We start from the raw sequence: 13177 nt of genomic DNA, 5'->3' as shown, positions 1-13177 counted from the left end.
TGGACTGCGACTGGTAGGAAAACAAAGAGATTCATCCTGGAGAGGGTTAAACTGGGTTGCTTCATGGAGGCAAGGATTTTGAGGCTCTAACATACTTTGGACATGTTGTGAGGAGGGACAGGTCCTTGGAGAGGGACATCATGCTTGGGAGGGTGGAGGGACGGCGCAGGACGGGAAAGTCCTCTATGATGTGGATTGATTCAGTGACTGGGATAATCGGAATGGGAGTGTCACAGACAGTGCGATTGGCACAAAATAGAGCAGGGTTTAGGGCTGTTGTACATAGCGTCTCTATGAACAAGAACAACAACAACATCTTTACTATATAACTTATTCGTTGTTTACTTCAAATTCCAAATCAAGATTTTTCTCCTAAGTCAGCTTTATTTTTTTCTTCTATCAATGAAGTTACCAAATTTTATCAGCTCAAAGTTATTATTAAACTTAATACAATAAGACAACAAACAAACAACAGTAACAAACTTAAACAAAAAAAAAACAAAATAGTCAACACAAACGGAGGCTTTTGCTTTGAGCCTTGAAACCCTTTTTTTTTTTCTTTTTCAAAATCATGTAGTAAGTGTAAATAATATTCTGGGAAGAGCACTGTTTGGATCAATACATGGAAATTAAGAGAAAATAATAATTCAGGACTGCAACCTCTTAGACTATTTTTAACGGTGGCATAGGTTATTTCCTGCCCTCAGCTTTAACCTTCTCTAATGTAATATCACTCAATTTATATTCATGCAAAGATTTAGCCATCTCTCTATGCAACGTTCTTTCATTATGAGTACAATCTTGCCCAAACATCAGTACTATTCTTTTTTCTTTTCTTTCTTTTTTTTTTTTTTTTGCAAGGGCAAGAGGGAATATATTTCAGATTCGAATCTGGGCCAAGCTCCAAACCGTGCTACTACAGCAGGGAAAATGGCCGTGGCACATCATTACTATTCTTATCAGGGTCCACAGTGGCCAAAAAGGAATAGGAATTTGTTCTTTATGTGCTCTTCGTAAGCCCCTCATAACAGTATACCAAGTATTTTGAGTTTTTTTAAAAAATTATTATTAATTTCAGTGAAAATGTACAGACTTTGGATTTCCATTGTCATTGTTGTACTTTTCTCCCCTTCCAACCCTCCCCCTTAGTACAATTCCCTCTTGAAACAGTAAAAGAAAAATTCTTTCATTGTTACAAACACTTCCCCAGGTCCACTCTGCATTGGAGCCTTCAATTTGGACTCCTGTCATGAAAAAATACCTAATCACATATCCCTATTAAACAGTTTTCTTCCATGTTTCAATGCAGAATACATTATTTATCCCATCTTTCTCAGTCTACCCCAAACCCTGATGTCAGTCCTGTTTTACAACAGTGGCACCATGCAGTATTTGTCCTTTTGTGACGGAGATAATTCACTCAGCATGTCCTCCAGGGACACTCATTTCGACTATTGCATGAGTTCCTTGTTTTTAAATGCAACATAGTATTCCATTGTGTGAATATACCACAGCTTCTCTATCCATTTGTCAGTTGTTGGGCACTTAGGCTGTTTCCAACTCCTTGCTATTGTGAACAAAGCTGCAATAAACATGGGTGTGCATATATCTGCTTGGGTGTCAGTTATGGTCTCTTTGGGGTGTATTCCCAGTAGTGGAATTGCTGGGTCAAATGGTATTTCTATTTGCAACTTTTTGAGAAGGCACCATACTGCCTTCCACAGTGGTTGCACTATTTTACACTCTCAGCAACAGTGAATAAGGGTTCCAGTTTCTCCACAACCTCTCCAGCATCTGTTGCTTGCTATTCTGTTAAATTTTGCTATTCTGACTGGGGTGAGATGTGACCTCATGGTTGTTTTAATTTGCATCTCTCTTAGAGTTAGGGATTTTGAACTTGTCTTCATGTGCTTGTTAGCCATCTTAATGTCTTCTTTGGTGAAGTGTCTGTTCATATCCTGTCCCCATTTTTCTATTGGATCATTTTTCTTTATCTCACTGTTGTATACCAAGTTTTAAGATTTGACTACTTTTCCCCTCCTGCAATGTTACCATAGAAACGGGAACAACTGCAAAAATTACTTTTACTTTTACCCCTGAGCTCCTAGTTAGTTCTTTAAGAAAGAACTATATTGAGCTTCAGAGGATGGGGCGTCCCTCATCTCTCTTTTTTTCAATTCTACCTCTGAATTTTTAATCTGTTTTCAGTGGGTGGGTATAGTTCCCATGAAATTTTTTGCTTAACTTCCTTTAAGGGGTGAGAGGACCCTCATGAAATTTTAATAATTCTATCCTTCACCTCCACGGAGTAAAAATTTTCTCATGACCCTGTTTTACTTTTCCCTAACGTTTCACTTACCCTGAGTGAGGAAGAAAGACAACACCTTATTCAAATATAGGCCAGCACCTTGTCCCTGTTTGGGCACCAGAATGTAGCAGACTGAGGGTAAAGTATTTTTGTAATTATTAGTAATGCGACAGACAACCAAGAATGAGATAGAACACAGAGCTTAAAAAACAGGGAGCCAGCAGTTCCCATGACTAAAGGCCTCAAGCTATGTCTCTATGAGTATTTATTGAGAATCATAAGGAAGGTAAACAAAGGTAAATCATAAGGGAGTATAAAACAAAAACAAGGGATCATGGGGAAGTTTTATGCACTTAAGGCAAAGTTCCTCTCTATTGTTTACTTTATGCTTATCTCAGGAGGGAGAGCTTCACTAAATACAAACTAAGAACAAGGCTGACTCTTAAGGAATGCCTGAGTACCAGGGGATGAATTCGATCTTGTATAAAGTCTCCCTCATATCCTGATACAGCATTTTGTTTATAATGAATATTAAATTTGATATTCGGCTTCCCACACACACGATCACCAATTCAGAGACTTAAAAAGTCAACTTTACACTATAAAAAATTAGCTGATGAGTGATTAATTTAAAAACTTTCATTTGATAACGTATTACCATAGATGGTAAGTTGAAAAAGGTACAAAACACATTAGCTCTCATATTTAATATACTTTTACAGGGAAGACTAATGGCTCTGTAAGAATAATTCTAATCTGGAACTCCAACAGTAATCAACAATGAAAAAGGAACCCCACACTGAAAAAGAAATACATTCCATATCCTAACCCTGTGAGAGGGTCAGCTAGAGGTTGATTCCAAATCGAAGCAAAAACAAGAACATGCCCTTTCTCACCTGGTCAAAATAAAAAAACTAGGCTACTTTCCAATGGGTAGGCTTTTTTGCAATGGGTGCATACATTAAATCACAGATTTAAAAAAACTGACATTGTTTCCTGCCCACAGGTCAAGTGGACCCATAAGAACGCTATGCACGGAAGTTCTGAATTCGTCTCTATCCTGAGCCTATCTCACTGTGTCCCACACACCTGCCTCTATCACTCCAGGCACTGAGTTAATCCATCTCATCCAGGGTCTTCCCATCCTACCCTGTTCCTCCACATTCTCAAGCATAACATCCGTCTCTAAAGACTGGTCCCTCCTGGCTACATGTACAAAGTGAGAAGAGCCTCAAAATACTTGTCTCAAAGGAGCAGCTGAGTTTCACCAATTGCTGGACAGACCTGTTAATTCTCTTGGAGGTCCACAGTATGTTAAATATTCTTCTCAAGCACCACAACTCAAAGACAGCCATGAATCGTCTGTCACAATACACGGACCAGTGCACATAAAGGAACGCACGACCAACTCAGGTACTCAGAGTCCTCAAGCAGTTGAAACTATAAACAGGGGTCTCCAGAGAAGCAGAGGATGCCGGCCTCGGAGGAAGTCATGGGTTAAGAGATAGACCATGTGAACGTGGGAACAGCACACTTGCACTCAGGACCGGAGACTGTGTGTCACCTTCGAGAGGTTCATGTCAAATGCAAAAGCAGAAGTTTATGTAACTGGGATTTGCAGCCAGAGCCAGGACTCGAGGACCACAGAGAAGAGTTCACTAGCTCCATGGCATATTAGAAGGACAAGAGGTGGTGTTGAAATTATTTCCTTCTCCGCTGAAACCATGAGCACTTATCCTCTTGCTTCTATGACAAGTTCAAGGCTTTTATTCAATAATAGCTGTATCTTTTGAGGGAGTCCAGCTGCTGATGGGCTCATTTTAGCACAGTCTACACTCCCAGCAGTGAACATCTTTCTCGTCCATCTACTGATCAGATAACTTGGTGAATACTGTGGATTTGGAGGAGGCCAGGACACTTACGGATACTGGGCACTGTCCACACAAGGTCTGCTGTGAAACTAACCGTCCATAATACCAAGTAGAACATTAGCAAGCTCGCAATGTACAGAGGAGCAAAAACAGTTCCGTTTGTGTGGGGAAACAATAAAAGAGAAGGCATTGATGAAACAATATTCCATGTACAAGTGAGATCTTTATTAATTGTGTGGTAGATATCAATTGTAATCCTCAAAATCTGTGAAATGGCATCTCCCTGGTTGTATTATCTATGGCATTATGAGTAAGATTCAATGACTTATCCCTTTAACAACGAAAAATTTTAATTTGAAACACAGGAAACAATAAAATGGTTTCCAAACGTCCAGAGGGGCAATACAACGATTACAGTGTCACCATGCTGCAAAAATAGATACAGCTTCGACAAACACTGAAGGATTCTTATGTGCACAAATAAAAAATCACTCACTTTCCAAGATACAACAACAGTTTTCCTATAGGAAATGATCAAGAAGACTAACTGCGTCTTAGTTTCCTTCATCATCTAGTCTGAGTGGTCAGGTGCCCAGTGAGGGCAGAGGATGGAGTGAACAAACACCTGAATTCCTTGCATTCACACAGCTTGTCTGCAGAGTGAGGATAAACATGTCCAGAGAGGAGGGAATAGATCAAGTATGTTCTACACTGGTCACATTCCTGTGAGGTCTGTGCTGTGTGAATCCATCCTTACATGGCCTGATGCCATCTGACTGTGGAAAAGGTTGCTCCACATTCCTTATATTCAGGTGGTCTATCCTCGGGGACCTCTACACGGATAATTCATGCACATGGGTTGCTAAATCTTTCCCTCCAATTCTTGCGTTCTTAAATTCGCTTTCCTGTCTGACTTTTTATGTCTACTAAAGTGTGCTGTGAAGATGTTTTCCCACATTTCTGACATTCCAAAGATTTCTCTTCTGTGTGAAATCTTCTATGGTTGATGAGGGAAAATGATCGTCAAACACCTTCAGCACACTCCCTGACATTCCTAAAATTTTCTCCTGTCTGAATGCCTTTATGTACAGTGAGGATGAAGGCAGGAAAACTAATTTCCATACTCCTGACATTCAGTTCTCTCCTGCCATCTTTACGATTTACAATTAAGCTGGAAGGCAAAAAAAAAAAGTTTCCTCACATTCTGTACATACCTAAGGTCTCTCACCTGTGTGACTATGTCTACGCTTTTTGAGAAACCTTGACTCTCAGAAAGCATTCCCACATTCTGAACATTGCAAAAGTCTCCAGTGTGAATTCTTCTGTGCCAAGAGGTAAAGTGCTTGGGCAAAGGTTTTCCCCCATACATTACAATCTTAAGTTTTGTCACTTGTATGAATTATATGTACACTGAGGTCACTTGATTTAATAATGCTTTTCCACATTTCTTAAATTCAGAAGGTTTCACTCCTGTCTGAATTCTTTTATGTGCAGTGAGCTGAAAAGATCATGAAAATGTTTTCCCACAGGCTTGACATTCAAAATTATTTCTCTCTTATGTGACATCCGAGTCAAGAGAGGTGAGGTGATTGGGCAAATGTTTTCCCACATTCCTTGCATTGCTAAGTTTTCACTCCTTTGTGAATTCTTCTATGTTGGGTAAGGAAACTGATCGGGCAAAGGTTTTTCTCACGTTCATTACATTCATAAGCTTCCACTCCCGTCTGAATTCTTCTATGTTCGTAACGGAAACGGATTGGGCAAAAGTTTTCCCACACTGCTAACATTCATACGGTCTCTCTCATATGACGCTTTCTATATTCAGTCAGATGACTTGATTGCAAAAATGTTTTCCCACATTCCTGACAATGGTAAGGTCTCTCTCCTGTGTGAATTTTTGTACGTCATGTTAGCTGACTTGTTTGGGAAAATGTTTTTCCACATTACTGACATCCTTAACGTTTGTTGTGTAAATTTGTTGATTTCTTAGTTAGTCTGGGTTGCGAAACGTTTTCTCACATTCTTGACATTTGTAAGGTCTCTCTCCTGTGTGAATTCTTTGGTGTTTTCTTACTGTGCTAGTGTCGAGAAAGGTTTCCACACATTCCTGACACTCATAAGGTCTCTCACCTGTGTGAATTCTTCTAGGTACAATGAGGTAATTTGAAAGCAAAAATGTTGTCCCACATTCCTGATGTTCATACAGTCTCTCCCCTGTGTGAATTTTTCTATGTACAATGAGGTAATTTGAACGCAAAAATGTTTTTCACATTGCTTACATTCGTAAGATTTCACTCCTGTATGAATTCTTTGATGTGAAGTGAGCTGACCTGACTGGGAAAATGTTTTCCCATATTCCAGACATTCAAAAGGTCTCTCTCCCATGTGAATTCTTCTATGTTGACAGAGGTGAGCTGGCAAAAGTTTTCCCATATTCCTTATATTCATATGGTTTCACTCTTGAGTGAAGTCTTCTATGTTGGGTAAGGCTAGCATGATAGGGAAACGTTTCTCCCACATTGCTCACACAGAGAAGGTCTCTCTCCTGTGTGAATTACGTGTACAGACTGTGAGTGGACTTGACTGGGAAAATGATTTCCCACAACCCTTACATTCATCAGGTCTCTCACTTGTGTGAATTCTCCTATGTACAGTGAGGGCATATGAACGCGAAAATGTTTTTCCACATTCCTTACATTCATAAGGTCTCTCTCCTGTGTGAATTCTCCTATGTACCGTGAAGTTATCTGAACGCAAAAATGTTTTTCCACATTCCTTACATTCATAAGGTTTCTCTCCTGTATGAATTCTTTGATGTGAAGTAAGCCGACTTGATCGGGAAAATGTTTTCCCACATTCCAGACATTTGTAAGGTCTCTCTCCTGTGTGAATTCTTCTATGTGTAGAGAGGTTACTTGAGCGGGTAAAGGTTTTCCCACATTCCTTACATTCACAAGGTTTCACTCCTGTGTGAATTCTTCTATGATGGGTAAGGCTAGATGGATAGGGAAACGTTTTCCCACACTGGTCACACTGGTACGGTCTCTCTCCTGTGTGAATTCTTCTATGTTTAGAGAGTATGCTTGAACTGGTAAAGGTTTTCCCGCATTCCTTACATTCACAAGGTTTCACGCCTGTGTGAATTCTTCTATGATGGCTAAGGCTAGATGGATAGGGAAACGTTTTCCCACACTGATCACACTGGTAAGGTCTCTCTCCTGTGTGAGTTCTTCTGTGTATAGTGAGCTGACCTGACTGGGAAAATGTTTTCCCACAGTCCTTACATTCATAAGGCTTCTCTCCTGTGTGGATTCTTGTGTGCACAGTAAAATGACCAAGGTGACGGAAACTCTTCATACATTCCTTGCATTCATAACATTTCTTCTGTCGACCTCCATGAACTCGTCCACGTCTTTTGAGGTGACTGGATTCTAAAGCTGCTTTCGTACCTTCCTTGCGTTCACAGGGTATCTCTCCTGTGCGAATCTGAGTATGCTTAATGAGGTGATTTGATTGAGAAATGGTTTTCTCACCTTCCTTCCATTCAAAAGGCTTCTCTGCTGAGTGAATTTTGGCATGGGCAGTTAAATGGCCGAGCCGAAGAAAGCTATGCCCACACTGGTGACATTCATAAGGTTTCCCATCTGTGTGTGTTCTTGCATGTCTCCTGAGCCATGAGAAATAACGAAAAGATTCTCCACATACCGGACATTTATAAGGCTTCTCTACACTGTACGACTTTCTCTTGATGGTGAGGTCTGATGGACTCATAAGGGGGTCAGATGAAGCAAAGTGTTTCTCATTTCCAGTACAATTGGAAGGCTCATTTACATCACTAAATGTTTCTTGAAAATCTAAAGAGAAAGGATTCCTATAGATTTTACCATATTCTGTAGTTTCATGTTCATCTACTACATGTATCCAAAATGAGGAGAAAGTACAAAAATCTTTCTCACATTTCTTACACGCATAGCTGCTTTCACCAATGTCGGCCCTCAAGAGGTTCACATCTACACGGTTGCAGGAATAATTTGGAAATCTGATGCACAGTTTGTCAGGGTGATTTTCTTCACTCCGTTCGCACAGTTCTTCTGTTGTTACTCTTCTGGGAAAAAGAGACAACACACAGTTGTAACAAAGTGTGTTCCTATGTGCCCACAATACAACACAATGAAGATGCATGAGTTTAACATCTCAGAGTCTTACACTAAGTAATGTAGCAAAACTACTATACCTGTAATTGCTTTTAACTATTATGAGACTTTCTGATAGGTGTCTCCAAAGATTAAGATGTTTCTAATGTCCACTTGCCCTACAGAGGTAACTTGTGGTGGCTGTGAATCCAAATGCACTGACACTGGTGGGTCAAATGTGTTTATAGTTACCCATGCTGGACAGTGTTTGGGGGAACTTCCCAATTAAAACAAGCTTGGAAGAAGGAGTGGCATTCACTTCCGTAATAGCTTGCCTCCAGAAACCCTATGAATCCGGAGAAAGGATGAAAGTCACACAAGTGTTGAGGACTTTCGTTCATAGGGTCACGCTGAGTCACCTACAACTCGAGGGCACTTCACAACCACAAAAAAGAGTATCTGGTTTTCCTTCCCCTCGCTTTCATGACACTCACCTCCATTCGGCCTCTACAATATTATGTTGATCTTCTTTGCCACACAATTTGAACATTTTTGCTAACATGGAATGCCAGGGATGGGTAGTCCTCAAGAATGTCAACTGAGTACTTTCAGGGGATAATGCTTCTCCGTCATGAATAATTTCAAGGCCTGCCAGAACAAGGAAGATAGTTTTGACAACATAAACGAGGGGAGGGGGAAAAAAAGAAAGTAAGAGAGGTTAGGATGCTGTCGATACATAGTCATGTGGGTTCATTTTTCAGTTTCAGCACTTTGACGCTAATTAGCAACAAATTCCCTAGGAAGCCCTTCTGGAACAAATGAAAAACAGTGTGGTCTAACGACATAAGTGAGTTTCCTCCAGGGGGATAAATAAAAAGATGTCCCACACAGAAAACACACAACATCACAATGTATAGTACACACATTACGATACACAGTATACATGTAATATCACAGTATATTCACATGACACACATCACAGGAAATAAAAGTGGCTCCAGGACCAGCGTGCTGATGAACAAAGTAGCATGCAGTCACCAGAAAAAAGACATTTTTTGGACTTAGTCGGTAAAATTGCTACTTTCTAAATGTGCAGAACACATGTAGCAAACGAAAAATTTCATACAGCTTCCAAACACAAATGAGTATCATACTCTACAGCCCCACAGAATAGTCTTGAATTCTGACCTATAAAGGTGATGTGTACACTTATGAGACTTAAGAGAACTAAATCCACTGAATCACAGAAAAGAAAATGTCCTATTAGGCTTCCATCAAGAAATCATATACCATGTCTGAGTGTTAACAGTCAGGTCACCAAGCCTGTTTCGTTGAACCGTGTATTCCAATTCTTGAGACAAAATTCAAAAAGTAAAGTGCATGTTTTCATTTTCTTGGTATTCCAAGGATCTGAAAACATATAATGTCTTACTTTTACCAATAAAGTCCACGTTCTCAAAGATTTCCATCATCACGTCCCTGTAGAATTTCTTCTGAGCATCATTCAACAAATCCCACTCTTCCTGGCTGAAGAAAATGACCACGTCGTCAAGAAAAAATGGTGCCTGAAACACACAAGGTATTCTGAATCGCTTGGGCACCATGTCCCAAAATGTGAATGAGAACCAAGAAAGGAGCTTCACATACATAGGACGCTAAGAAATTGTGTAGACATGACAAAAGTTCTATTTTCGGCCAAATTTCGGAAATTGAGTCTGTTGGGTATAGTTCATCTCCTTTTGAAAAGGTCTCTCAAAACAGTAAAGAAAATATCAAGGACAGAGTGAAAGCAGGGGGATGTACTATCATCATGAAAACATTTCAGAAAGTGATTATTTTCATCTGTCTCCTATATGTATGAGAGTACCTAGGTTTCACAGAAGGCTATAGCAAAGCACAGCCATGTTTATCGAGGCTTTGTTTACAATTTCAGGGAATTGGAAACAACCTAAGTGCCCACTGACAAACGAATGGATCGAGAAGCTCTATCACAATGGAATATTTTGCTGCACTGAAAAACAAAGAACTTATGAAATCTTATTCAAAATGAATGACCCTGGAGGACATTAGGCAGTGTGAACTATCTCAGTCACAAAAGGACAGATATAGCGTAGTGCCACTTTTGTAAAACGAGACTGACATCAGGATTGGGGGAGACTGAGAACGATGGGATAAATTATGTACAACGCATTGAAACAAATGAGGGCCAGAAATAATTAAAAGAGATCTATATTTAGGTATTATTAGCATGACAAGAGTCCAGAATTAAGGATGCAAAGTAAAGCGGACTTGGGGGTGGGGGTGGTCATGAGCTTGGTGGGACTGTTGGAAGAAAAAGGCAAGAATGAATGATTGTAAATCCAAAGTCTCTGTAAACATTTATTAAAATTTATAATAATAAAAATTTTCACATGTACTCAAAAAAGTATATAGCAACCCAAATTCCTATTTTATTTTTAGTAAAACACTATTTTCAAGTCATCAGCTGCTTCTCTAATAGAAAAAAATAATTGATTGAATTCCTGTCATACATATTACTCAAGGTTGCAGAAGACAGTAAAGTCCTTCTAAAGACACTCCTACAAGTTTCATGGGATCAAAAGTTCTTACATGTAGATTTAGTGCAGATTATCTGGGGTATTGGTAACGTATAATACGGACTAGAGCTCTGGTGCCCTAGAGATAAGAAACACAAAACAGAGGGTGTGAATACGACAGACAAGATTCTACTGGGACATCGTCAGGCTCTGCTCTGGAGATTGTGTCATTAAACACAGAGAATCAAGGCCCAGGTTGTGCATCACAGGTCGTGGGGACAGATCTGTGGGCGTCTAAGGAGAGTCACCATATGCAGCCCTGTCATCAAAGAGCATGGAGAATGAACGGGATGACTATTAAAGCAGCAAAGAGTTCGGTGTGACTGCTAGGGCCATTCTGGGAGCCTCTTCATCCACCTTTTCTCCTCACTGGGAAAGGACAATCCTTCACAAGGAAGGCAATTCCCAAGAATTTCCACCCAATGGCATCAACTCAAGGTTGAAAGGCCTAGCTCTCTAGAACTCACCATTTTGTACTCCACCTAACACAGGTCGAAGGCAATGATCTTTGTTAATCTGAAAAAATCACGTCAGGAACAGCATTCGAGTGGGAGACCATAGGAAGCTAGGGAAGTAGATGAACGATGACTGGTCCACACTCCCATTCACAGGGGCTCAAATCCTTCCTTGGGATTGACACAAACACAAGCTGGAACCTCTCCTTCCTCAGCTGCCTGGACTGGACACACTTAACAGCGCACTTGAGATCTGAAATAGACAATCAAGAGGAAATAATATTGACTTAGCAAACAGGAGGGAGGATTTTGGTTTCATTCACGTGGTTTGTCCTCTAGGGAGCAACAGTGCTAATTGCACAGTCAAGCCTTGGAAAAGTGGGGTGCACATGAATTGGTCGGGGATTCTAAAGAAAAAATACAAGGCATCACGCTTGAACACGCAGGAAATCATTGCTCTGATAACCTTTAGTTCTGTTCTGAGCAAAACTAATGTCAGGCCCACATGTGGATCAGGACTGTGTGGGACAGAATAAGGACAATTCGGGGGGGAGGGGAAGAAGAACGAACTGGGGAGGAGGGTAGAGAAAACAGTGCAGCAATGAATGAATGAAAACCCAAAATCTCTGTAAATGTTCTTTAAAACTAATAAAATTTAATACTAATTTAAAAAAAAAAGCCATACTCTGTCAACAACCAACCCAGAACACTTTGCCCTGAATCAGAGCAAACTCTATTGGTTTAGAAACATCTTATAGATAGAAAACTGACATGAGAAAAGGGGGGAGATGATAGGGTGGCACTAATAAGCTCAAGAATATTCACATATATTTTAGAGTTATAAAGTTGACACCAGGTGGCTCCAGCCTGCAAAACTGGCCACTTTTCCTCGGATCTTCCTTCTATTTCTTTAGTCCTGTAAAGTACATTAAATTTCTTCTTTACCAAGAGGGGAAGTTAATCTTTTCTGGATTACCAGGTATCTTTTAGAAACGGGTTTTTTTTTTTTTTTTTTTTAAGTTTGGGGTTGGGGAGGGTGTGTGTTTATTGTCAAATTGGATCTGGCAGGTACAAGAGGAGATTGTCCCTCCTTCAACAGCAGAGCATCTGGTATGCTGGAACCTACCGCCTCTGGGACTGCATCGCAGGTTCCTGCTACAAGGCCCACAGAGCTCACCTAGACACTGTTTTTCTCAATCTGGTGTAAATGGTACCTTCAACTGCTCATCAGGACGGAAAAGGCATCATTCCTGGATCAGCATTTACCTTTTCAAACCTAATTTTCTTAATCTTATGCAATAAATCTTATCGTAAAATATATGTGCATCACTAATTTTCCCCCCCTTTTCTTTTGGAGGGGGCACCTGGATATGAACCATTATCAGTAATTCTATAAAAACTGTTTTCTTTGAATGTTAAAATCCTGAAGCAATAAACAGAGAAATACTGATAGGTTCAGTGGATTAGCTTCTAACTCGAGGCTGTTTTCAAATTCTGTGGTTTTCACGGAGTAAAAGAGATAGGTGAAACAGATTGGCATCTAAACCATGCTTGTTTTAATCTGTTTTCTTGGAGTGTAAAGATCTTATCATTTTAAACTAGTTACAGTAATGTACTGAGTTTATTCAACCCTAACCCAGGTATGAAGATCAACTGCCATTTTTAGCGGGGAAAGCTGTTTTTGGGGGTTCTCTCTGCTTTCCCAGAACTGTCATCAAGCGCACTGGGAACGACAGTCACCCTGTCCTATGACCAAGTGACTTGGGAAAGAAGCCCTTGTGATCAGTGAGACGCTCCCCAAAGTCACGATGGA

The 13177-nt window shown here is 40.2% G+C and overlaps 1 protein-coding gene across 1 annotated transcript in view; it reads right to left on the bottom strand.

Moving 5' to 3' along the window:
• Positions 1-9916, bottom strand: part of LOC102877529 (zinc finger protein 420-like) — a 13452-nt gene extending 3536 nt beyond the window's left edge. Inside the window, exons 1-5 of the mRNA XM_006902840.1 lie at positions 9745-9916; positions 8807-8960; positions 6759-8284; positions 6433-6593; positions 6199-6370 (exon numbers count right to left, since the gene is read on the bottom strand). Coding sequence (XP_006902902.1) covers positions 6199-6370; positions 6433-6593; positions 6759-8284; positions 8807-8960; positions 9745-9916 — 2185 coding nt within the window. The remainder of the gene's footprint in view (positions 1-6198; positions 6371-6432; positions 6594-6758; positions 8285-8806; positions 8961-9744) is intronic.
• Positions 9917-13177: the final 3261 nt, after the last annotated feature.

The sequence above is a fragment of the Elephantulus edwardii genome, unplaced genomic scaffold (genome assembly GCF_000299155.1).
Source record: "Elephantulus edwardii isolate Elephantulus edwardi_28Jun2011 unplaced genomic scaffold, EleEdw1.0 scaffold00462, whole genome shotgun sequence".
Classification (NCBI taxonomy): domain Eukaryota; kingdom Metazoa; phylum Chordata; class Mammalia; order Macroscelidea; family Macroscelididae; genus Elephantulus; species Elephantulus edwardii.
This window is presented reverse-complemented; position numbering and strand designations above follow the sequence as displayed.